A 22,888-nucleotide genomic window follows, 5' to 3' on the forward strand; every position below is an offset into this window, starting at 1 on the left:
TGGTCGAAATCCTAAGTTGTTAGTACCCATTGGCCAGGGGGCCCGGGCCTTTAAAATTAGAAGTTTTGTCAATGATGATGGTTGGTTCTGACATTTTCATGGGCAATTACTGTTACTCCGCAGTATCTTTTTTGTTTTGTTAAAAATATAAAATCTCTGCCCCAAGAACAATCAAAGTGTCACAGACGGTATATGTACACAATTTACTCTTACTTGTGACTTCTTACTGTCATTACTTTGTGGAATATCTTAGAATAAGAATTTGCCTGGCATATAAAATTTCCCATGGAACAAAATAGACTTTACACTGACAAAATACAACAAAAGGTGTCATGATTACTTTTTAATATGTAAGGAGTGCAAAGATCTTATTACTGTATGGAATGTTGCAATTAGTATCAAATTGGAAAAAAGTCTTCTATTACAAAGAAAACCACCATTGGAATTCAGCATTGGTCTATGTACTACATGTACATGTACGTGTACCTATAGGTTAAAGAAGGTTGCAGTACACAAAATATAAAGAGATTCCAAGATGTCTGCTTCGCTGGCTTACAATTGCCAAACTATCTGTTGAATCATCATTCAGCACTACCTTGCTTACTGATGCTGTTTGCAGTGTCATTGACCTTCTTCCTGCTGCCTTACTCTGTAACCAATAGGGAATTGGGTGCCAAACGGCTACTTCAGTGTGCCAAAGGTTAAATAGGTTATTTTACACCTGATAACTGTTCCAGACAAGTATGACGCCCCAGACAACTGAGTGATAACTCCCAAGATGTCTCCTTAAGATGTCCTACCACCTTGGGATACTTTGGGGTGCTGTGTCCCCTTGGTTTCCTTATTACTGCTGCCTGTTGTTCCTTGTAGGTTGGTTGTATCACAGTCTCAACCATCTTGTCTGTCTGTTAAGACTACTACAACAATCCTCATGTTCTAAGTGTCTATGCTGTCATGTCATGAAGGCTTGATGTGCTGTCTGCTGAGCCCGTTTCTTCATATCTTCTGTCTGTAGCTGGTCTAAAGTCAGCAGAGACAGGCCCAGCTGGTCCTCCTGTGGTAACATACAGACAGTAAACACAGTGATGAGATCTACTATACTCATTGAGTTTTCTTTGAAAGCACATAAATTATGCATCCCTACTTTCAGAAGAACTGCAGAATAGGAGACTAAGAATGCTGGCGACCATGGGAAATAATCATCAAAAGGTGTTTGTGACTTGTTACTTCCATGCTCATTTCAAATCCCACACTTTTGTTCTCAAGTACAGTTAAAACTGCCCAAGAAGACCGCTAAGGTAGCCAATAGAATCTGTCAGGTGGTCACTCTACATGTTATATTCTGATACTGAGTACTCAGAATAGAAGGCCCTGGCACACATAAGATGTGTGTAGTAGCTGAATCTTTTTATAAGATGTGACAAAGAGAAGTATTGCCCACCCTCCTGAAGGGCTGTGCCATCTGCCTGAGGAACTTTTTGGACACCTGTACAGCCTCGTCTGTCGTCAGGTTACACATCCCGTCTGACAGGTACTCCTGGATCCACTTGGGCAGTTTTCCTCGCTTGTCAGAACGAGCAAACCTCTGAGAAAATGTAAAAGTAACAACACATAACATGTTTATATATAACAATTCTGTTATACAGCTTAGAGTCAAGTAGAAGGGGACCTCTTACAACATACAATGCCACCAGCTTAACACATTAGGCATTTAGAATCTAATACACTTTTACTTGAACTACACATCTAACATCTATGAAGCTTACAAAGAGGGCTTTCGGTTAAAATCTGGCAAATTCTAGCATAGATAAAAACTGTTCAGATTGCTGGTCTACATTTATATTAGAAACTAACACTCAGACTTTGTATTGAATCTTTAGGGGGTCTGATATGATAATGTAATTACCTTGTCTGCAAACACCATGACACCATAGTCTGTCTTCCCTCTCAGAACTCTTCCAACACACTGCAAAACAAACATTCAAGAGCAAATAAAATCCACTGAATGTTTCACAAAATGATTCTAAATGAGGCACTTGGAATATCCCCACAGTTATCTTTAGAACAGTAAGCCTGTAATGCACGTTGCTCACCTGTGCTGCATGTCTCATGGCATCAAATGTCAGGAAGTCATTTTCCCTGATCTGGAACTGTTCTCGTAAATACTCCAACCTTGCCTGTTGGGAAAATAGAACACAGGAACTGTATCAGGTCTGAATATAACAGCATTTACCTATCATAGACTTATACACATTCTTGACTGTTGAAAAGATAATCTTGAATGCTTTTGCAAATGAAAATCTTGGTTCACCATACTGACTTACCTTAAGAATCCTGCTCTGTGTGTAGACATAGGGAATCCCAAACATGACCACTGCACGGCCCAGGTGGTGTTCTGACAGCAAAGTACGGAAAACGTGTTATTCTATCACATCAGTCCCATGAATACAAAAACCAAATGTTTGGCACTTGATTGAGAGTAAAATGTTTCTAATAATAACCTAACAAACTTTAAACTTCACGAGAATTTATTTTACAGTCTATAGACACAGCAAATTGTCAAATGTCCATTTCAAGAAATTCAACAATAAACAATTTCAAAAATCAATGTCACTTTAATAGATCTGTTTGCGATACTGGGTATGTTACACGTATTTGTATCCTTCTTAAAAGCTTACCAAAATCAATTCCTTCTGAGACTTTTCCCCTGGCCACAGACAACAGGATGGCCCCTCTGCCATTCTCACAGGCCTGGGATAAACAAACAACAAGTCTTCACAAATCAACCAGGGGGACTTTAGTGCAACTGAGGAGATACTGTTAGTGGATGATCAACAAAAAGGCCAATCTCAACAATGTAAATACATCACTGATAGCTCTTTGATACTACCGGTACTTTCTATACGAGAAACACGATGTCAGTTTCCGATACCATCTACATGTAGCACACCCCTACCTCCTGGTACTTCTGCAGTGCCACACTAGTCTCTGCTGCACTCTGGGTCTCGATGAACAGGAGCTTGTTTCTCTGGACATTTTCAATGATGCCCTGGAAACACATTATGACATCTATCAAATCAAGCACATTACAAACACACATGAGTCATGATGCTATAAACCAAAATCAAGCAGGAATGCACAGGAAAATACAGGAGTAAGCAACATCTTCTTGTCAGCTCTAAACATGTAAGAGTAACCTACCTGTTCATACCAGGCAGCTACAGTAGACTCCTGAAAAAACACAGTTGTTGACATTACTAGACGTTCTCAGATTAAGAATGTGTCGCCCTTGACATGCTGTATGTTACTACCTTCTTGTTTGTAAGCAACTTTGAATACTTTCAGTATTCATAACCCTAAAACTCTACCAGTGTAAATAAACACACAAAAGCCTGACATCTTTCCTTCCACTCTAGATCTTCCCCTAGTCATCCTAGCTACGGTTCCCATACACTCTCATAACCAGCTAGACAAGGATGGCAACCAGGCTAATCTTGCCTTTAATTTGCACGCTAATTTTCTTTCATCCCTACATTATATTCTGTTCAATTTCTCGTACATTATTTCTTTTTATGTCATACACCTGGTGCTGCTTTTTATCCTATTTCACACCCAGCCACAACAATTTTCTACTGTTGGGGCGGACTCACCATGTAACTGTAGCTGGTGAAGAAAGCCACAATACCATCTGGAACCACCGCTGACATATCAACCAGCAAGTTTCCATAATTCCTGATGATTGCTGAAGAATTCAAGAAAAAGGGGTGACTATTTCTACATAATGCCACTGTTATGTATAGTCTATCATAAATTTCAATTATAACAAAATTAAAATAAAGCTTATACTGTTATACTGTTGTATGCCTACGGGTAGGCTCTATCTCATCAAAATCTTAGCTGAAAAGGTGTCTATGTGTCATAACAGTGTGATCTTAAAAAAGATATGGCAAGCTCGTCTGAACTTACCAACATCTTCCCTGGACTCAAACTTGGAAGTCATTGTCACCTGGTCATTTCCACGGCCAACAATCTGGGAACAGAAGTAAAGAAAAGCTCAAAGTGACTGCTGCTGACCTAACACATGACTCATCATAGTGGCTGGACAAATGTTTAAATACCAAGGCCAAGTATATCATTTCACTTCTGTGTCCTACAACATAGACTGGTTAATTGAAGAAGCTACAAATTTTGGTGTTATGAGGAACTGTTGGAAGAGTGGACCTGTTTTTAAACACAAGTCTTACATGTTTAGCATACAAAGCCAGTGTCATAGTGAAGGATAACAGAGTTACCTACCATGGGACAGATACAGGGTCGAGCCAGTGCCATAGTGAAGGTTACCTACCATGGGACAGATACAGGGTCGAGCCAGTGCCATAGTGAAGGTTACCTACCATAGGGCAGATACAGGGTCGAGCCAGTGCCATAGTGAAGGTTACCTACCATGGGACAGATACAGGGTCGAGCCAGTGTCATAGTGAAGGTTACCTACCATGGGACAGATACAGGGTCGAGCCAGTGCCATAGTGAAGGTTACCTACCATGGGACAGATACAGGGTCGAGCCAGTGCCATAGTGAAGGTTACCTACCATGGGACAGATACAGGGTCGAGCCAGTGTCATAGTGAAGGTTACCTACCATGGGACAGATACAGGGTCGAGCCAGTGTCATAGTGAAGGTTACCTACCATGGGACAGATACAGGGTCGAGCCAGTGCCATAGTGAAGGTTACCTACCATGGGACAGATACAGGGCCGAGCCAGTGTCATAGTGAAGGAGGCCATGTTGACTGGTCTGAAGTCCAGGATCTTGGGATACATGTCCAACGGGGACAGGGTCTGATGTGGAACAGAAAAACAAGATACCATGATTTTCCCATAGCAGGATTACTGTTGCAACAATGGATTTGTAGTCCTACAACAGTAAAGAGATCTTTATAATTACTGTGGCTGATGATGAAAAATTCAGCAAGTCCATAACCTTCAGCAAACAAGAGTGGATATTCCAGCATAGCTCACCCCTGACGTGATGACCACAGATTGAAACCTGTCAAACACTGGCTTGATGGCAATGGAGGCATCCATACAGCTGTGGGAAAGAAACACAGAGAGACAGTTTTGACCAAAATATCAACATAGTTATGATAAATTCAAAAGTTTTAATCTCAACTACAAATTTTGACATGGCTCATTTTGCTATAATCTTTTTGCACATGATCTGTATTGCGACTGGTGATGCGAGAGAAATTCTGTCCATCAGTGATATGATGAGACATTGCTATAGTAATAAGTACAGGTAAAGGTGAACCATAGCCCCTCCTCACCTGAAGTTGAGTATAGGGTTAGAGATAGTGGGTGTACGATCATCAAACGGCTCCATGATGAGAGTGAAGCCCTTCATGTAGGTGCTGACCAGGGTGGCGAAGTTGGCCAGCAGGATGAGCGGGGAGAAGTCTGTCAGGTCTGCAATCTCCAGGGTACGGATCAGGGAGTTCAGCCGCTCGGAACAGAACCTGGAAATATAACAAGTGTGTGCTACAACATAAGAACAGGCTAGGAAGTGCAACAAGAATGCTACAGCTGATGAGTGCCATTTTCTATTTTCAGTTGTTCTAAAATTTGTCAGCACCATGCTTTAATTACTGAAAGGGACTTGATAATATAATATTTTCATTCATTCATTCATTCATATAGATGTTATATATTTCATGCTCTATCGTCCTTCCACCATTTTGCCTCATCTGACTTGTTCTGGTGCATCTCACCTGCTCTTGAAAATCCATCTTCACTACAGCAAATAGATGACATCTTTAAAATATAACATGCAGATTTCCTATATTTACATTTATTGAAGACACAAGACAATCTTAGACGCCACGGACCTGAGAGGTTTCCTGTCCAGGCACACCTTCTCCTTCAGGTCCTTAAGAAAGGAGGCAGGCGTCTCCTGCACAACATGCTGGATCCTCAGACGTGCCTTCAGGTACTCCAGGAACCTCTTAACAAAACCCACAAAGTGTTCTGCAGTCCTGATGTTCCCTGGGACTGCCTCTGTGGGGAACAGTCAACACCTTCACATCATCATCGCTTCATAAATACACAACAATTCCAAGTCATTTGCAATATTGTGATTCTGTAAGTAAGCATTTTGACAAAGTTTGGTTTGTGAAATGAAGTGTGAGTGATAAAAAGGTCAGAAAAATGTTGACACCTACCCTGCAATACCTCATCTGGTAGCACTGCAGAGATAAAAAAGAGCAATCATTCTATACATTCTATAAAGTTTATACAGACAAGAAATTACAACCCTTTAAAGGCTCACATAATAAAGGTGTCATGCTTTCAAGTTTTATTAATTTGTAACATAGCAGTTCATTTTGACCTTTCCTTCATATAAGCCCATCAGTAGCAATCTCTTTACCTTGTGATTCAGTCTTGTTCTAATCTGGCAATACAAATTTTCAAAAACGTGCACTCTCTCTAGTACTGATGGACAAGATTTGACCTGGGTTGGAGAGAACCACATCGGTTTCCCTGGCAACGTTAGCCTCCCTGAGTCCCTCCACCAGCCGAGAGTACTCCTGCCGCAACCTCTGCTGATCCGTGTCCTTTAGTCTACAAGGTACACAAAAACATACAACATTTGTAATATAAGATTCCTCTTATAAGATAATACACATATGATTTTGGCATCAAACAAGTATCAAGTTTGGATTTGTTATTTGAAATAGGTGAAAACTGTACTTAAGACATTAGGATACCTCTGTACAGTCCTGGTGAGAGTTTCCACATTAGCCTGACAGCGATCCAGCATCCTTCTGTTGATGGTCACACTCATAGAGTCTATACACACATTGTCTGTCAACAACAGGAGAGAAAATGTCCTTGTAGATGGCCATGGAAGAATAACAACAGCGGATAATGTAAGACATACTATTTGGATAATCTCATGAGATGAGATGAGAGATGAAATCAGCTAGCAAAAAAAGTCATGAAATATCATAACAATAGGACCATCCTATTCAGTTAACACTTTTCTAAACCTAACCTATATTGTGAGCCTCATCAAACACCACCACAGAGTTCTTAGCCAGCTCCTTGGACACTAAGTCAGCAATCTTGGGGTCCAGTAAGTAGTGGTAGCTGTACACAACAATGTTGGCATAGGTTATCTGTGGGGAGGAAGACACAAAATGGTCACTTACACAAACAATTTTCTATAAACAGTCAAACCTGGTCGGGTTATCACCTGGAGTAGGCAACAACCTGGTGCAGGTAACCACATTAAAACAGCCTGTCCATTTTTACATAGTAAAACCCACCCTGTTCTATCTTCAGGAATCATTTTTCTCAGTCCCTTGAGTGGTTGTTGACAGGTTTGACTGTACATGCAATAACTATGTTCAACAGGACTACAGGAAAAGTTGAAAAAACATGACAATGCAAGTTGTGAGGTGTACCAAAAATATAATAGGAGGAATTCTGGACTGTATGAAAGAGCATGAATGCAGCACTTAGCAAAATAACTGATCAGCAGCTAACTTACTGCATATCTGGCCATGAAGTAAGGGCAGTATCCCTTCTCTCGTCCCACATCCTTCATGTCATCCTGGGTAAGAAATTGCTTACAAATTAAGTCTCTGTAAAATTGATGCTTAGTCATCAATTGGTTCCACGCAGTATTTGTAACTACAGCAGTCACCTATATTCTCTACACACACTTGATTCTACATGTTTATAACAAATATCTTGCCTTAATAGAGAAAATTCTAATTGATATTGTTAATATTCTTACTGACAAGTCTTCAGATGAGTGCAAGCAATGAACTTACCAAATTGTAAACCCCTGGTGGTAGGAGAGTTTCTCTCCCAAGGGCATCAAATCTCTGTATAAAAGATAATAACATTAAGGAAATGGATCTGTGAAAACTGTTACATCATAGCTATGAACCCACTCCCCAAAGTATCCTGGAAAGGGATGCCTCCATGAACTTATAATCTCAATAAATGAGGTCTCCAAAAGGAACATATGTCTCTAGCCCAGCAACATATCTCTTTAGATCTGTTACAAAAGAATGGAAGGATAGGCATGTCTAGCTAGACTTGGTATCTATGAAACATCTTATTTGGCTAAACTTTATTGTAGTCACTGTCTGATTTACCTCATAGAAGTCACAGACTGGCACATCTGGGTCCTGCTCATGTCTGGTCCTGACGAAGGACGCAGTCATCTGATGGCACTGACTGTCAACCTCCTTCCCATACTGCAGTGTACTGGCCTGGGGAGGGTTGTCATGGAAATACTCCTTTAAGAACTTGCCATATTCAGAGAAACACTACGTATATTCGAAACTGTACAGTACTAAGTGTACACTGTTATAGTCTGATCATCTTCATCTGTGAGACAGAATACATTTTATAAATGTGCAAAAAAACAGTACAGTGTCCATTTCATTAACTGCTTTTATGGCAGAATGCATAGACTTCATGCATAATTAACATGCAAAGGCAAACAGGAATTTGACTGAAAGTATGGGAAGGTAAAGGTGGTTGTAAGTCTAATGAATTAAAAGGACAAGTCAATAAATATTTACAGGTATATTGAAACCAGCATGCATCATCTCACCTCTGGATGGATACACAGATTTTTCCTGGAACTCAGGGCCAGCCCAATCAGATTTGGGGGTTCCCCTGTCTCCTTCTCATAATATTCCATCAGCTTTCTCAGCTCCTCAAGCACCTGATTGGAAACAATAGAACACAGCATGTTTATGAGTTTAATCAGTGTAATCAACCTATTCATAATCATACTAAACAACATGTTCCTTCATCATAGCATTTAAGAATAAAGACTGGCAGTAAGCCCTATACTTTTCAAGAATCATGTGCAGTGTAGGTCTACATATTACATATCTGTATACAGAAACAACAAACCTTGATTTTAGTTATATATTGACACAAATATAAGCAATGACCTTTTCAATCTCTGGCACAGTTCTGGAGCAGTAGATGAGTTTGCATACATCTTTGGGAGATGTCTAAAATGACAAAATAGGAAGCAATAGATGGTTATTGTGGTCTTTATTGCAAAAGCCTTTGCAAAAATAAAAAATTACTAATTCGTAACCAATCCAAACTTTGTTGTATAGCATTTAATATTTGCGCATAAAGTTAAACCATATAACTGAAAAGACAAACAAACAAGCAAAGAAGCAAACCGATCTTAGATTGCTAAAGTTGGGTCCTACCTTCAGGTATGCCACGATAAGTGATAGTAGGGAGACAGTCTTCCCTGTCCCTGAAGGCATCTCCAGAACACAGTGGCCCTGAAGTGAAGGGGACACAGGTTAAAAATTTTCAAGTCGGACTGTCCATATTGTCTCATTTGATCAAAAATAGAACTGTTGCTATTTCCTTGGTTACAGGGTGATCAGAACTGGTGACAAATTGTAGCTAGTTGTGATTTGTTGTTGTATACATCAATAGGCTCCAGTATATACACATACGTTTTTCTTTGTGTTTCCTTCCACACACCTACCTTTGCATCCAGTGAACGTTTGAGCTCCACCATGTAGGAGTACTGTTCAGGGTAGATGTAGTCATAGGGGAAAAGCACCAGCAAGCCATCTATGTTGATTCTAGAAGGAGATAACGTTATTCATTAATAGTAGGTCATTGCACATGAACTGATGAAGTGAACTTGGTTTTATGGCAAACAGAAAGTAGTTTCAGACTTAAGAAGGATTCATCAATAACAGTGATTTGTGTTACTCCTTAAACCACTAATGATAGAAGAAATCTGGTTTCACCTTAAGTGGTGAGGGAAGCACAGATAACAGCGAGGCATTGCTGACTGATTAGAGATCAGTCTTGAATCGTTATGTAAATTTTTGAACACATGTTGCATTTTGATAATACTGGCCAACAACAGCGTATGGTTATTTCATTGACATGGCATTACTGATCAATGAAATTATGCAAGTCAAGTGGAAACAGACAGGAACAATATATCTTGTAAATAGCATAGGTTTGAGGTGTCTTACTTCATTGTGCCGCTTCCTGCAAGTCACCCTGGTTGCTATGAACGTTCACGAGACCACAGCGTTATCAAAGGGCCACAAAAATGCAGATAGACCGACGATGATGACAACAACCTACTGACAACGTGCTACGGCATGGCGAGACAGTTGTTTTCACTCAGCAAAGCATAGTGGGAATGGAATAGTCGACTTTTCAAATGGGGAAATATTTCTGCCAGAATCTTAACATGCTAGTAAAGTCATGTCAATACTGTGAGCAAAATTGAAGTTAAAAACATATCTTTATATATCTGTGAATAAATAGACAACTGTTATTGTTATTTTTTTCGACGTATGATAACTTTTATTGCACCATAATAACCCATTTTTCTAGTGGAATGTCCCAGCAGGTCACCAGGAAAGATGGCGGTGTCCAGACGACATGGGATTTTGAGAAGGTTTTCTTTTCCTTCTGGTCACCATCCCTTGCATCTAGGAGTCACAACTCAAGATGCAAATGTTATAGGATGCAATATAGAAGATGCTGTATCCGTCATTTCAATTCCAAGGGCGTCAGACGAATCTGACACGAGGAAAGAACTGTTCGCCTGCGTTTCGCCCCTCCCCCTCGACTCTGAACCAACCGAAGTGGGCGGGGACGATGGCAGAGCTGATATCATATCTTTGTTTGCCGACGAGAAGTTCTTCCGACATTACGGCTTCAGACACGAAGAGAAGGTAACCCTGCGCCTTGTGAAAGCTTTCCCTCTGAGCAGACTTGTTATTGGGACACGGAAGCAACAATGTTACAACTGGGCAAATGGCGTGATGTTCGGGACCGGTCTCCTCGTTGCGGTCTGCCAGCAAAAGCTGTTGGCCAGGAAAGGAGACGTGATGTTGGCACCCGTGCTGCCGATGCTGGGGGATGCTGACACTGTCCTGCAGCATTATTTTGACATGACAGTACTGGAATGTGAGCCTGGGTTGCAGGGGGTTGTCACTGTCAATACCTCTGTTATTGTCACTTTAATGGAGGAAGAAAGTGAAGCAGGAGGAGATACCTCACTGGAGGCTGACAGAGATGGGATATCTCCTACAATAACTGTTGTATCTGACTTTGCTAGCTGTCTGCAGACCTTGGAGTACACATTGTCACTGCTGCCACAAGCTAACCTCAGTAAGGACAATGCAGAGAAAGTTTTGTCTTTACTACACAGTTCACAACATGTGAAGAGTTCAGATGTGAGGATGAGAGTAAGGATGCTGCAGCAGCAGCTGAGTGCAGCTGGGGTGGTAAATGCAGGGTTAAGAGCTGTAACTGAGCACCGGGTGTTTGCCACTCTAACTACGCTGCAGAGGTTGAAATGTTTCAGTGGTTCCTGGGTCAACATTTCCATTGCTCCTGACAATGAAGATCAATCTCAGGATGGGAAAATCCCATCTATTAATGTTCTAGATGAGTCTGCAGTTCTTCCAGATGAAATTGCCATGCCTCAAGAGGAAGTCTCTCACAAAATCCCTGACCCTGATCTAAAAGAAAAGTCTGCAGATGACCTGCTGCCATCAGGTAGTCCAGTGAAGAAGGTTGTTCCAAGAGTTTGCCTGATTCAGTTGTGTGCTGTTGATGCAGGCAGTCCACACACAGTGTTAGAGGATGGTGTGCTCCATGTCTCCCCCCAGCTGTGGTTCAATCTGCAGAGCCTGCCTCCCGTCAAGTCACCTGACAGTTGTATGTGTTCAGTAAAGGTGAGGATGAAAGATGACAGCTGACTTTTCTTCTTTAGATTTGAATAAATGTCCCCAGTGTTACCCAGTATTTGTCTACACATGTTTTGAAGCTACTGTAAGTATGATAAGTGAGTTCTATAAATACATGACTGGACATACAAATGTCTAAAGCACTGAGGGAGAGACAATTCCAAGACTAGTAAATGATATGTACATGAGTGAAACATATAGTATTGTGAAGAGGATTCCATTGCAATACAAATCATCATAATCTGATTTCATAAAAATTAATACACATTTCTGTACTCTCATTTTATCTTCCAGCCCCTGTTGCCGCTCAGTCCTGATGTCCCCATCCAGTCCCAGAGTCACAGCAGGTCCTGTCAGCCTCCCTATGCCAGCCAGGTGGGCATCGCCATGGTTACCTCACCTGCCTACACACCCACCTGTCACTTTGACTCAGCACTCAAGAAATACTTCTCCACTACCAGGTATGAGCTGAGTGTCTTTTGTGATGCAATCTTCAACTCTTTGCAAGTCATATCCACCTGTAGATTGTGTGTCAGGTAATGACTTCAAGCTGCAAAATATCTAAGATTGCGATATTGCCATTAGATGCACTCCTCTCAAGATTGTTATGAACAGGCTTTGGTTCAGTTCTTACCCTTTCTGTCTTTTGTTTGTGTTTCAGAGTCATCACACTTGGAGACTTATTTTGTGTTTCAACTGAAGGTAAATATGAAGAAAATAAAGACATCCTATGTATGTTTTCCATGCAAATCTGAGTACATAAAACTTAAAGATCCTTGAAAAGCTATTGGTTTATAAAATTTGAAAGCCTTTCTTTTTTTAACCAAAATCTTTTGATGCCTTACAGATGATGCAGAGTTGTTCCAGGAGATGGTAGATGGGGAGATGATGAGGTACATGCTCAAGCTTCACACTTGTTTTGGTATTTTACGATTTTATGATCAAAAGTCTAGATTATTGGTATATATCTTTTATGTGAAAGGAATTAAACAGTCTTTTTGCATATCTCTAATGCCTCTTTATCTGCAGGTGTCCATTTGTGTATTTTAAGGTGACCCAGCTGTCACCCACCTGTGAGGAGGTCCCATCCTATCTGGTTGATTTGAAGCATACTGACTTGTACCAGGTGGGTCTTTTATGTATCGAAGTTTCAATTCCCTTTAGTGGCTGATTTATTACATTGGCTTTAACATATCAAGAATATCCTTATTTTAGTAAAATTGATCACTACTGTGATAAATAGAGTATTTTGTAAAATTTCAATCTTGTGTTAAAACTTCCAAAATACTTTTTAAAGCGTCTATGGGTCATTGCCATTGTACGAAACGTTACTTGTGATGTTTTTTCTACAGGAAGGCCTGGTGAACAGCTACATCCCTGTATCAGCTGACACCTTCATGTCTGACATCCCGCCCTCCTTGTGGACCAGTGTTCATCCCCCAGGCCTGGACCAGTCTGTGGACAGGCTGTGTGAGATCATTGTCCCGTACCTGACACACAGGTGAGATATGCACTAGCTCTGTCTGATTCTCCTGTCTATGTCAACTCTCAGGTCATGGGATAGATATAAGTATACATTGAACAGATAGAAAACCTTGTCCTGTAGAGTAATATATCATCATCAATCACTATCATAATGGTAAATTAGAGATGACAGGGTTTTGCCAGAATAACACTAACACGTTACACGTTTATCAGTTTGACCTTAATTCCCTCATGTATCACTCCAAGTTTGGATGAAAAATGTAGCGAAAGGAATATCAGCAGTCATTGTTCTGTTACAGCCAACCTGAGTCAGTGAAGTCCTCTGTCCTGCTGACTGGACCCCAGGGTGTGGGCAAGTCTACTGTCATCAGAGCTGTCAGGAGGAGACTCAATATGCACCTGTTACAGGTGGGAACAGCTGGCGCATCTCATGCCACCTGATGACAGGTTCAGGTGTAGTACTAGGATAAAGAAAAGCAAATGTGTGTAATATACAGAATTGATTTGCTGTGTACTTTTTGGTATATTTTTGTATTCTAAGTGATGGGTCTAGAACCACATCATGACAAAGCCTGTTGGGTGCAACAGTATTCCTCATCCTGCAACTGTTTAAAAAGAATTTTTTAGATAATATGTTATACAGTGTAATTGATAAGATATGTGATACACTACATTTTGCAAGCTGTCCATACAAACATGTATGTAATCTAGTTATTGCATTGATTGATTGATTTGTCAATAAAACGTTTCAATTCACGATACCATTTGTTTGTATCTGTTTCCAAGGTGAACTGCTACAACCTGTGTGGGGAGAGTTCTGCTGCTACGGAGGCCAGGGTGAACAGTCTGTTCCAGAAGGCCCTGAGCTGTGCCCCCTGTATCCTACATCTCAGGAACGTGGGGGTTCTGGGGAGGGACAGGGATGGACATGAGGAGGGTGAGACAGACACTATCATAATTAGTCACTTGTGATGATAACTCTTGTTCTGTGCTTGATGATTCCAGTTGCCTGGTGGTTGTTGTGATACTTAATTCAAACCCCAGTGCAACATGGTATAAAGGGTATGCTATATTTGATTGTAGATGGTAGTCATTAACCATGGCTATGACAGCCCCCATCTTGCGCATATCACCAGCTGAACTGGAAGCTCCTTTAGTCACTTTTACCAACAGTTGCTTGGCACATTTCAATTTTAACAATCTTTTCTTACCATTTGTCAGATCCCCGGGTGGCTGCCATGCTGCATGAAGCAGTAGCAGGACTCAGACATGAAGCCAGGTAAGGAAACACTCCAACAAGGATAAAGGTTCAGTCATGCAGAGACCTCTGTTTCTTATGCCAGTATCAATATCTGTTTTAGTGATATCGATAAATAAACTGGCGTAAATTTGTACTCACAAGCTTTGCAGACACAGAGTAGCGGCTGGTCATATTATATCAGATACATAATATCCAAACCCACATGTCTGAGTCCAAGCACTGGTAAAAAGTGCCTGTATCTGTGGAGAGCAAGATTGTACATACCTAGACCACTTCTGTCTGTGTGTCTACAGTGAGTACCCAGTGATAGTGGTTGCCAGCAGTGCAGCTGATAAGGACGTGACAAGCGATGTTAGGGGAGCATTCCTTCATCATGTGGACATCAAGGTGTGTGATATGCATAAACTTTAAGATGGTTTGTTCCAAGGAATTTGACTATAAAGTTTTCAATCCTGTCTGTAGTTCTTATAAGCTGTATTTTTGAGCCAGCAATAAAGAAGAGTGGAATAAAACATATACTTCCTTTGCTTCTTTGCTCAATAAAACATGATCAATCTCAAACACAAGATGCACACATAGAGTTTTTATCAACTTGTGCAATAGATAAACATGCTGTCTTTCAGACACCCACTAAGACAGAACGTGGTCTGATGTTGAGGACACTCTGTCAGGATGTACCACTCAGCTCAGGTAAGCAGGGATTCCTGGCAGTTTTGTTGAAGACAAAACTTAAACTTTGGGACATAACTGGCTGTAAACATCCTGCATTTTATACAGTGTTATTCAAATAACTAAGGAAAGTGTTGTTTTTTTTCCATAATTTATTTCTAGATGTCTCCATAGACAAGATTGCCGCCAGATCAGCAGTAAGTACTCATTTACATTCTTGATAACAAGATATAAAGAAACAATCTGTTGTTAATGTGATGTTTGACCAACATTTGAATTTGTAAGATATCTATTTGCCTGTAACACTAAAGAAATAACCCTTTCCTCCAGGGTATGGTTCTTGGGGATCTTTGCAGTCTCCTGGCCTGTACAACAAGGAAGGCTCATCGAAGGATTCTAGATTCATGGTAAATACCTGCACCACTAAAACCATTGTCTTATCTGACATTCAGTACAGAAATGAGAAAAAGGCCTTATCACACTTGACTATAGAGTTCCTGATATGCCAAGAGGAATAATTACTGTCCTCTACATGAAGTGAGTTTAACCTTCTCCCTGCTGCCCAACTCTGTAAGCAATAGGGAACTGTGTGCCAAACAGCTTCTTCAGACTGGATAAGGGTCAAAACATTATCACATGATTACTCTGGCCTAGGCTAGTTCCTTGTTGTGTAGTGAGTATTTGCATATTCCATGACGAAGATATGCATTTTGCATGTCCATCCCCAGCTGTCCAGATGGCAGGTTGAGCCAGCAGGAGCAGGTGGACCTTGTTGCAGCTGGAGTGGAGGTGAAACAGGTGGACTTTGAGAAGGCCCTGGACCACCTGCAGGCAGCTCACTCAGATGCCATTGGGGCACCAAAGGTAAAAACTCCAATACCTTTTTAACAGTGTATTAAAATGTACTCATACACCAGTTTCACTTGCAAAGTTGTTCATATCAAAGCATTGCCATTAGACATTACTACATTCTGTATTGTGAAGAAATATCAAAATGGCATAATTTTGAAATACCAACTTTCAATGGTCATGATATGACTATGATACAGACTAGACAAGTGGCTACAGCAGCAGCCCATTTTTGAGATACATTTTAGGATAAGTTATACATATATACCATCCTATTTCCTAGATCCCCAATGTGAGCTGGGAGGATGTTGGCGGGCTGGCCCAGGTGCGGGCGGAGATCCTGGACACCATCCAGCTGCCTCTGCAGCACCCGCAGCTGTTTGCAGCTGGCATGAGGAGATCAGGTGAGCATTGAACAGCTGTGCATCTGTCAGCTAGTCAATGGCCTTTATTTGGAATAAATAGCCCTGTTGGCCTTAGTCCTTCCCAGACTTTAAGGTCAACAAAATGTTCCTATCTTAAGGAATAAATAGACTATAAGTGGTAGAGTTATGATTGATGTGCAGTGGCAGTCTGAGTTAGATAGGTCATGTATGGTTCATAAAAACAAATTAAAGATAATTGTTATTGTGCATTACAGAGAAAGTGATATAATGAAAGTTGCAATAAAAGATAACTTAAGATTGTTTTCTCAGGTGTCCTGCTATATGGACCTCCAGGCACAGGGAAGACCCTGCTGGCTAAAGCTGTGGCTACGGAGTGTTCACTCAACTTCCTCAGGTACAGCTTCAGTTGGGCTAACATGTCAGATTGCCTGGTGGTCACAGATAATACAGTACTCTAAATTTGCAGAATGGAAGGAGACAAAATTGACTTGTTAGCTATGATTTTATATCCATATTATTTTGTATGAATCTAATCTTTTCTCTGAGGGTGGTGTCAGAGAGCCATTTGTTAGATTAGTTACAGCAGCCAATATTGCTCTCCATTTAACATTACCGGTAGTTAATGTTCAACTATATGTCTAAAATGAGTCTGACTTGATACTACATGTATTACAACTTGCTCCTATATCTATATGTCCAGTGTGAAGGGTCCAGAGCTGATCAACATGTACGTCGGGCAGAGTGAGGAGAATGTGAGAGAAGGTAAATGTTTCTTATGTTGGTGAATCGTGTCATGATGTGTACAGAATGCAGTAAACAACAGATGGAGAAGCCATGAAAGATGAAATGTAGTAATCTAAAATGTCAAAACAGAAACCCCTTTTCCTACTGCTGGCTAAGCATCACTTCGTCTCTCAGCAAAACAAAGTTCTGTTGTTTGTATATACAGTATAATCCGCTTAACTGCACCACCCATTTGTCAGCGTTTTTGGTGCAATTATCCGGCTGGTGCAATTATGCGAAATACCCAGCTGGACCGCACCACCATGGGAGAGGGGGTGTATTGTTAGTCAGAAACACCAAGCAGGTTTGGAAACACTAACACAAAGAAAACAGACGAAATTATGCAGTTCTTAACTTTATTTATTGACCCTCTGCTGAAAATAAAGAAACGACTACGAACCTGTTTTGATTTTGCATTCTTTCATTTTTCCATGCGATCTACCGCATTACAACACACGTAATGTTTAATACAGGGGAGGCATTCTGAAACATCGTCATGCCACTCATGGGATAACAGTTTCTGTGTTACATTACGTAGAGTGCAGTTGTCGATTTACGTAAATCATGTACCGCCATGAAAGTAGGAATTGAAACTAAAACTTGGTTACTGATTTCGGGTGACCCGCCCGGGACCTCCCATACAATCCCTATCAACGTAACTGTCAATGGAGACGGCCTTCTTTTGTTACTCAAAACAGTTTTAAACATATTGGCGGTATTGCGCCTTTACACCGGCAGGTATCGGCTCATTTGTACCGCGTTTGCCGATTTTAGCGAACCCTTTCAGTTAACTTGTCGAGGATTTTTGAAAAAAAATTGTGCAGTTATCCGGCATTGGTGACCATGCGCGGTGCAGATATGCGGAGTCACTGACAATGTAGTGAATGGGAACTGGTTTTGGATATTGGGATTCGGTGCAATTAAACGGAAGGTGCGTTTATCCGAGGTGCAATTAAGTGGCTTTGTCTGTACAAAATGTATTGATCATCTACGATTGATTCTAGTCTGAATTTTGTTTTAACTATATTGCCTGCTTGTTTCCAGTGTTCTCCCGTGCCAGAAGTGCAGCGCCCTGTGCGATCTTCTTTGACGAGCTGGACTCTCTCGCTCCTAACAGGGGCAGGAGTGGGGACTCAGGAGGGGTCATGGACAGGTCAGTGACCCCACTTGCAATTTTTTCTCAGATTGGCTCGAGAAAAAGACAGGAAGAAAGGAGATTGATAAATTATTTGTAAAAAATGTCAACCAAACATATCACGCAGCTCCTCCAAGGTCCTTTTCTGGTCATTTAAGTATTCAAGCTGATATCAATTATGTATCACCAACAATGCCTAAAAGTAGTCTGAAAAGTGGGAGAATTTCAGACACAGTAGACACCCTTTCAGCACCAAGGTCATGTACCAAACCTTCCTTTTCTGCCTGTCAGGGTTGTTTCCCAGCTGCTGGCTGAGCTGGACGGTCTCCACTCTGCTGCTGATGTGTTTGTGATCGGAGCAACCAACAGGCCGGATCTACTGGACCCTGCACTGCTCAGGCCAGGAAGGTATGCAGGCTAGATTTGTGTTTGTAGTTGCAAAAGACCTTGTACTTTTTTAGTGTCTATTAAGTACCGTTTGCATTCAGTCGAAAGTTAGTAATTGACACAGATTTTAAGACATGAAAGAAGAAACTAGCTGAAATGAACATGAAGAGAACTGAATACATTTCAATATTTGATTCATGAATATATATGGTTATGACATAATCTATTCTCTTCAGGCTTGTTAAAACATCTTAGCTCCATCATGGTCGAGTATTTAGTTGTTCTTGACCCATCAGGTTTGACAAGCTGTTGTTCCTGGGCGTGAGTGGGGACCGACCGTCACAGCTCAAGATTCTCCAGGCTCTCACAAGGAAGTGTGTACAGGCCTTTACCTTTGCTTGTCAAAAAATAATCCTATTCATAAATGCCTGCTATAACTATTGCACATAGTCAATAACTGCAATGTCAGAATAAGATTAGTAAAGATGTGTAAAGGAGTTTCAATATATTGGGATAGTCCATCATTTATGTTACTTGTCTAAAAATGCTTTAGCAGTTTTCCTGGTAGATATTGTGTGTAGCATGTCTTTATTGTTATAACTGATAGGAAAATAGTTTTCTGCAAGCCACAACTGGATTGAGATACCTCGCCATTTTTACAGGTTCCAACTGGCTGCTGACACACAGCTGGAGAACGTTGTAGACAAGTGTCCCTACAACATGACAGGAGCAGACTTCTACGCTCTCTGCTCTGACGCCATGCTTAACGCCATCAGGAGGAAGATAGAGCAGCTGGAAGCAGGTATGCACTACATTTGAACAGTACATTGTAGTATACATAGTATCCTTACCTGTATCGTTCAACAGTTTGGGATCCGTTCTTGTAACCTACCACTTTTTTATTTTTTCATGAGCAAAAAGAAACATGCTTGAGCATTTTTAGTTAAGAAAACATGTTCAGATTGATTAATGAATAGTACCGCATTGGTCTATTGTATTGGAGTGTATGTATGTTACTTATTAAGTAGTTTCTCGTAATTTATCCCCAGGCCTCCCAGTTGACCAGACTGATGTGACAGTCGAGGAGCAGGATTTCATCACGGCGCTCCAGACCCTGGAACCTTCTGTGTCCACCTCAGAGCTGGACAGGTACAAGCAGCTGCAGGGTCTGTTCACTACCTCTATGTCTAACTCATCTATACCAAGTCTGGAGTAAGACCTACAGTCTTAAAGTCATGTTGGTATGAACAACTCAATGTGAGTGTTCCAATGGAATACCAAAGAAGGTACATGATTCTTTTTAAAGCAAATCATGCAGAGGGTTCAATATAGCCTGGAGACCAGCCTTCTTAGCTTTAGTCCGCTACCCAAGCTCCGCTCCCCGCCAAGAGTTAGTTTAAATAACCATGACACCATCCACCATAACAAGAAGGGATTAACATCCCCCTGTTTCAATTTCAGGAAAGTTTTAAGCCTTTTTATCAAGGCTGTATTAATAACATAATCAAGACCAAGTGTGATCACAGGGCATTTATTAGTTTGACACGTTGGATGAAACAGTATGTGCGTAATGGCCTATAACAATAGGACAGTCAGATATCTACAGCAGTATGAAATAAAGCTGTGCTTTTGTAATATGTACAAAAATATACTTTTTATGAAAAACAATATCAGAGAAGCCTTACAGCAATAATCTGGTATAAATCAAGAAAATTGTGTGCATTTGCAGCTCATACTTAAAACAATCATAAAATGTTCACATAACACTCTTTTGGCATGCTATGCATAATTTCTTTGCCAAAAACTTGTAAAAAAAAATCTGTAAAAAATCTATTTTGAAACATTGTAAAACAAGTATAAAAGTAATAAATGTTTCTTACAGAAATAAATATCAATATAAAACTAGATTAAAGTGATCATGTTTGTCTGACTTAACTTATAATTTCAGGCTCATTGTCAGCCTATAGATACAGCTTTTATACATGTACATTTAATACATGATCATCACATGATCTTAACATGCAGAGGTATTCTTGGTGTAAAAAAGATAACAATAAAAATTCAATCTCTTCTAATGTATATTACAATGGAATAAACCAATTTTGCTGGCAATCTGATATAGTATCTATTGTTCCTTCCTCTATATGATACATCTCTATAGAAAGCTGTGGGCTGGCTGTTAATTTATGAAACATGCAAAAAACTTTGTTTCCACTGGTGCAGTCCACTGCAGATCTGTTAAGCTGTCATACATAATGTAGAAAATGCTGGTATATGTCAGGATATGAAGCAGTCACAAAGACATGGTTCTCGTCATTTTGTAATTCATCTCAAGTCATTAACAATGGTAGCAAAATGAGATGTTGACATTCATCTAAAGAATGACCCTGAAACGTCCTCCAAGGTTTGCATCCACTCATGCATTTCCTTTTCCACCATCAATAAAAGGCTGGCAACTAACAGAGAAACAGGTCCATAATCATCAGGGTGTGAATGGCAGCCAGCCAGAGTTTGGTCCAACTCCAGATTTCTCTATCAGACCTCTAGTAGAGGGCTCCTTGTGCTATCCCTGATACATGTTGAATATCAGACTTGTCCTTTCGGCTCACAGAAGTGCAGCCTTGGCCTCCTGTAGGATCCGAACCCGAGGTCCCATGGGAACACCGATCTGTTTCAGACGGTCCTCGTTCATGTAAGGCAGCTCCAGGATCCCAATTCTCTCCGCCTCAAAGTTCTTCACATATTTCTGCAGAAAGTAAACAGAAACAGGCAAGACATTACTAGGTATCTATTGATGTGAGGAGGAACCAAACATACAACTCTCTGACATTACACTATCAAACTGAAAGGGCAGAATTACATGCTGTGTCTTCTACAGTAGAGGGGTGTCCTATGTCATAATAATGATAATAAAGGGAAAATGACATAAGTTTCAAAATCTTTATATCATTCTACGTTAACACTAAGGGTCTTTGACTAGGAAACAAGTGTGTCTTTACCCACCTCATATCCTATCTTTTTAAGGAAAATGGACAGCAAAGGAGGCTCTGCACCAAAGAATCTGCAAAAAAGGAAATCAGTTGTTTACGCCAAGAGCTAAAGTGATTGGTTGCTTTGCACATACAATCATCTCATATACCAACCAAGTACCAATACAAGCATCTCATATCACTTCTGTTTCTATACAGTTTCTGAACTTCAGTTTCTGAACAGTTTTGGCCTATATCATAGAAGAATATCAAATGCATACTTGTTATCCTTTAGCAGCTTAAGAACTAGTACATTGTGGTGTAAGAGGCACAAACTTACTTTGTAAGCTTGGCTAATCGTGCACTGTTCTTGACGGGTAGGACCAGTAGAGGGGTGTTTCTGGAGTGGCTCTGATGCCTGTCGGGTGGTTTCCTCTGTGCCAGCTGCTGTCTCTGCAGGATCTTCTGCTGTTCCTTCAGATTCTCCAGCTCCTGTCGTAACAACTCTATCTCCTGTACCAGGGCGTTCTGTGTCCTTAGCTCGGAGGAAAGGTGTGCTACACTTCTGGCCAGCGTGACCACATGAGACTCCAGCCTCGCAAATCTTCTGTTTACAGACCTGGGAAAACATGCACATTGGAAATGTTGAGTAGGCAAAACTATCTGGAATAAATCTTATTTTCACATAACGTAGGCCTAAGAGGATTTTAGTTACATTTAGAAGCCTTTAGCCCTTTTCCTTCTGTATGTGTTGTCAACAATACATTTCTAGAACATGAATGAGTTCACAGCTGAGAGATACAACTGCATTTCATTCAGAGGAAGTGTATTTTTCTTTGCACTCACCGTATATCCTTTGCTCTCTGCTTCACAACAGATGCAGGCTTGCCCAGGGAACTCCCTGCCCTCTTGAGTTTAGTTAAGGTTGGTTTCCTTGTGAGTGTAGTTGGACCATGAGGTGACTGGTCTGCACCAAGGAGTCTGAGAATTTCCCTGCAGGTGAAATAAGTACATGTATGAGGTTAATTAAACACCTAAAAAAAAAACATGAAAAACTTTATGGAGTGCATAAAAGGTGCAAATACTTGTAGAAAGACTTATGCATCCTAAAAGCCCTGGATGTCGATACAAAAGCAAAATGGGAACAGATGTTTGACTTTCCAATGCATGCAACAAAGTACCTAATG

General features: G+C 40.7%; 3 protein-coding genes across 5 annotated transcripts in view; 1 reads left to right on the top strand and 2 right to left on the bottom strand.

Moving 5' to 3' along the window:
- Positions 1–330: 330 nt before the first annotated feature.
- On the bottom strand, positions 331–10,192 carry LOC136433173 (general transcription and DNA repair factor IIH helicase subunit XPD-like). The gene is made up of 26 exons (XM_066425086.1): positions 10,044–10,192; positions 9,539–9,638; positions 9,249–9,326; positions 8,976–9,038; positions 8,627–8,740; positions 8,163–8,279; positions 7,833–7,886; positions 7,547–7,609; positions 7,049–7,172; positions 6,762–6,858; positions 6,506–6,615; positions 6,216–6,239; positions 5,883–6,051; positions 5,325–5,513; positions 5,020–5,089; positions 4,738–4,839; positions 3,967–4,030; positions 3,651–3,742; positions 3,202–3,231; positions 2,957–3,049; positions 2,679–2,751; positions 2,325–2,395; positions 2,094–2,177; positions 1,907–1,966; positions 1,442–1,585; positions 331–1,054 (listed from the first exon to the last, which is right to left on the bottom strand). The coding sequence occupies exons 1-26, from the start codon at positions 10,046–10,048 to the stop codon at positions 953–955; spliced, it is 2,292 nt and encodes a 763-aa protein (XP_066281183.1). The 5' UTR covers positions 10,049–10,192; the 3' UTR covers positions 331–952.
- Positions 10,193–10,288: 96 nt separating this feature from the next.
- On the top strand, positions 10,289–20,849 carry LOC136433169 (peroxisomal ATPase PEX6-like). Its single transcript, XM_066425080.1, has 22 exons — positions 10,289–11,765; positions 12,072–12,238; positions 12,439–12,479; positions 12,625–12,670; positions 12,807–12,903; positions 13,130–13,278; positions 13,562–13,670; positions 14,049–14,199; positions 14,484–14,541; positions 14,817–14,910; positions 15,147–15,213; positions 15,355–15,389; positions 15,523–15,599; positions 15,921–16,056; positions 16,325–16,445; positions 16,737–16,821; positions 17,128–17,189; positions 18,255–18,363; positions 18,637–18,753; positions 19,029–19,106; positions 19,395–19,534; positions 19,782–20,849. Exons 1-22 carry the CDS (start codon positions 10,443–10,445, stop codon positions 19,946–19,948), a joined length of 3,429 nt encoding a protein of 1,142 aa, XP_066281177.1. The 5' UTR covers positions 10,289–10,442; the 3' UTR covers positions 19,949–20,849.
- The window catches only part of LOC136433170 (protein sickie-like), a 31,490-nt gene continuing 28,849 nt past the window's right edge, over positions 20,248–22,888 (bottom strand). For all 3 annotated transcript variants that reach the window (XM_066425083.1, XM_066425082.1, XM_066425081.1), the window contains exons 16-19: positions 22,548–22,694; positions 22,042–22,320; positions 21,736–21,793; positions 20,248–21,478 (exon numbers count right to left, since the gene is read on the bottom strand). In XM_066425083.1, coding sequence (XP_066281180.1) covers positions 21,338–21,478; positions 21,736–21,793; positions 22,042–22,320; positions 22,548–22,694 — 625 coding nt within the window. In that variant the 3' untranslated portion in view covers positions 20,248–21,337. The remainder of the gene's footprint in view (positions 21,479–21,735; positions 21,794–22,041; positions 22,321–22,547; positions 22,695–22,888) is intronic.

Source organism: Branchiostoma lanceolatum, chromosome 4, assembly GCF_035083965.1.
Source record: "Branchiostoma lanceolatum isolate klBraLanc5 chromosome 4, klBraLanc5.hap2, whole genome shotgun sequence".
Lineage (NCBI taxonomy): Eukaryota > Metazoa > Chordata > Leptocardii > Amphioxiformes > Branchiostomatidae > Branchiostoma > Branchiostoma lanceolatum.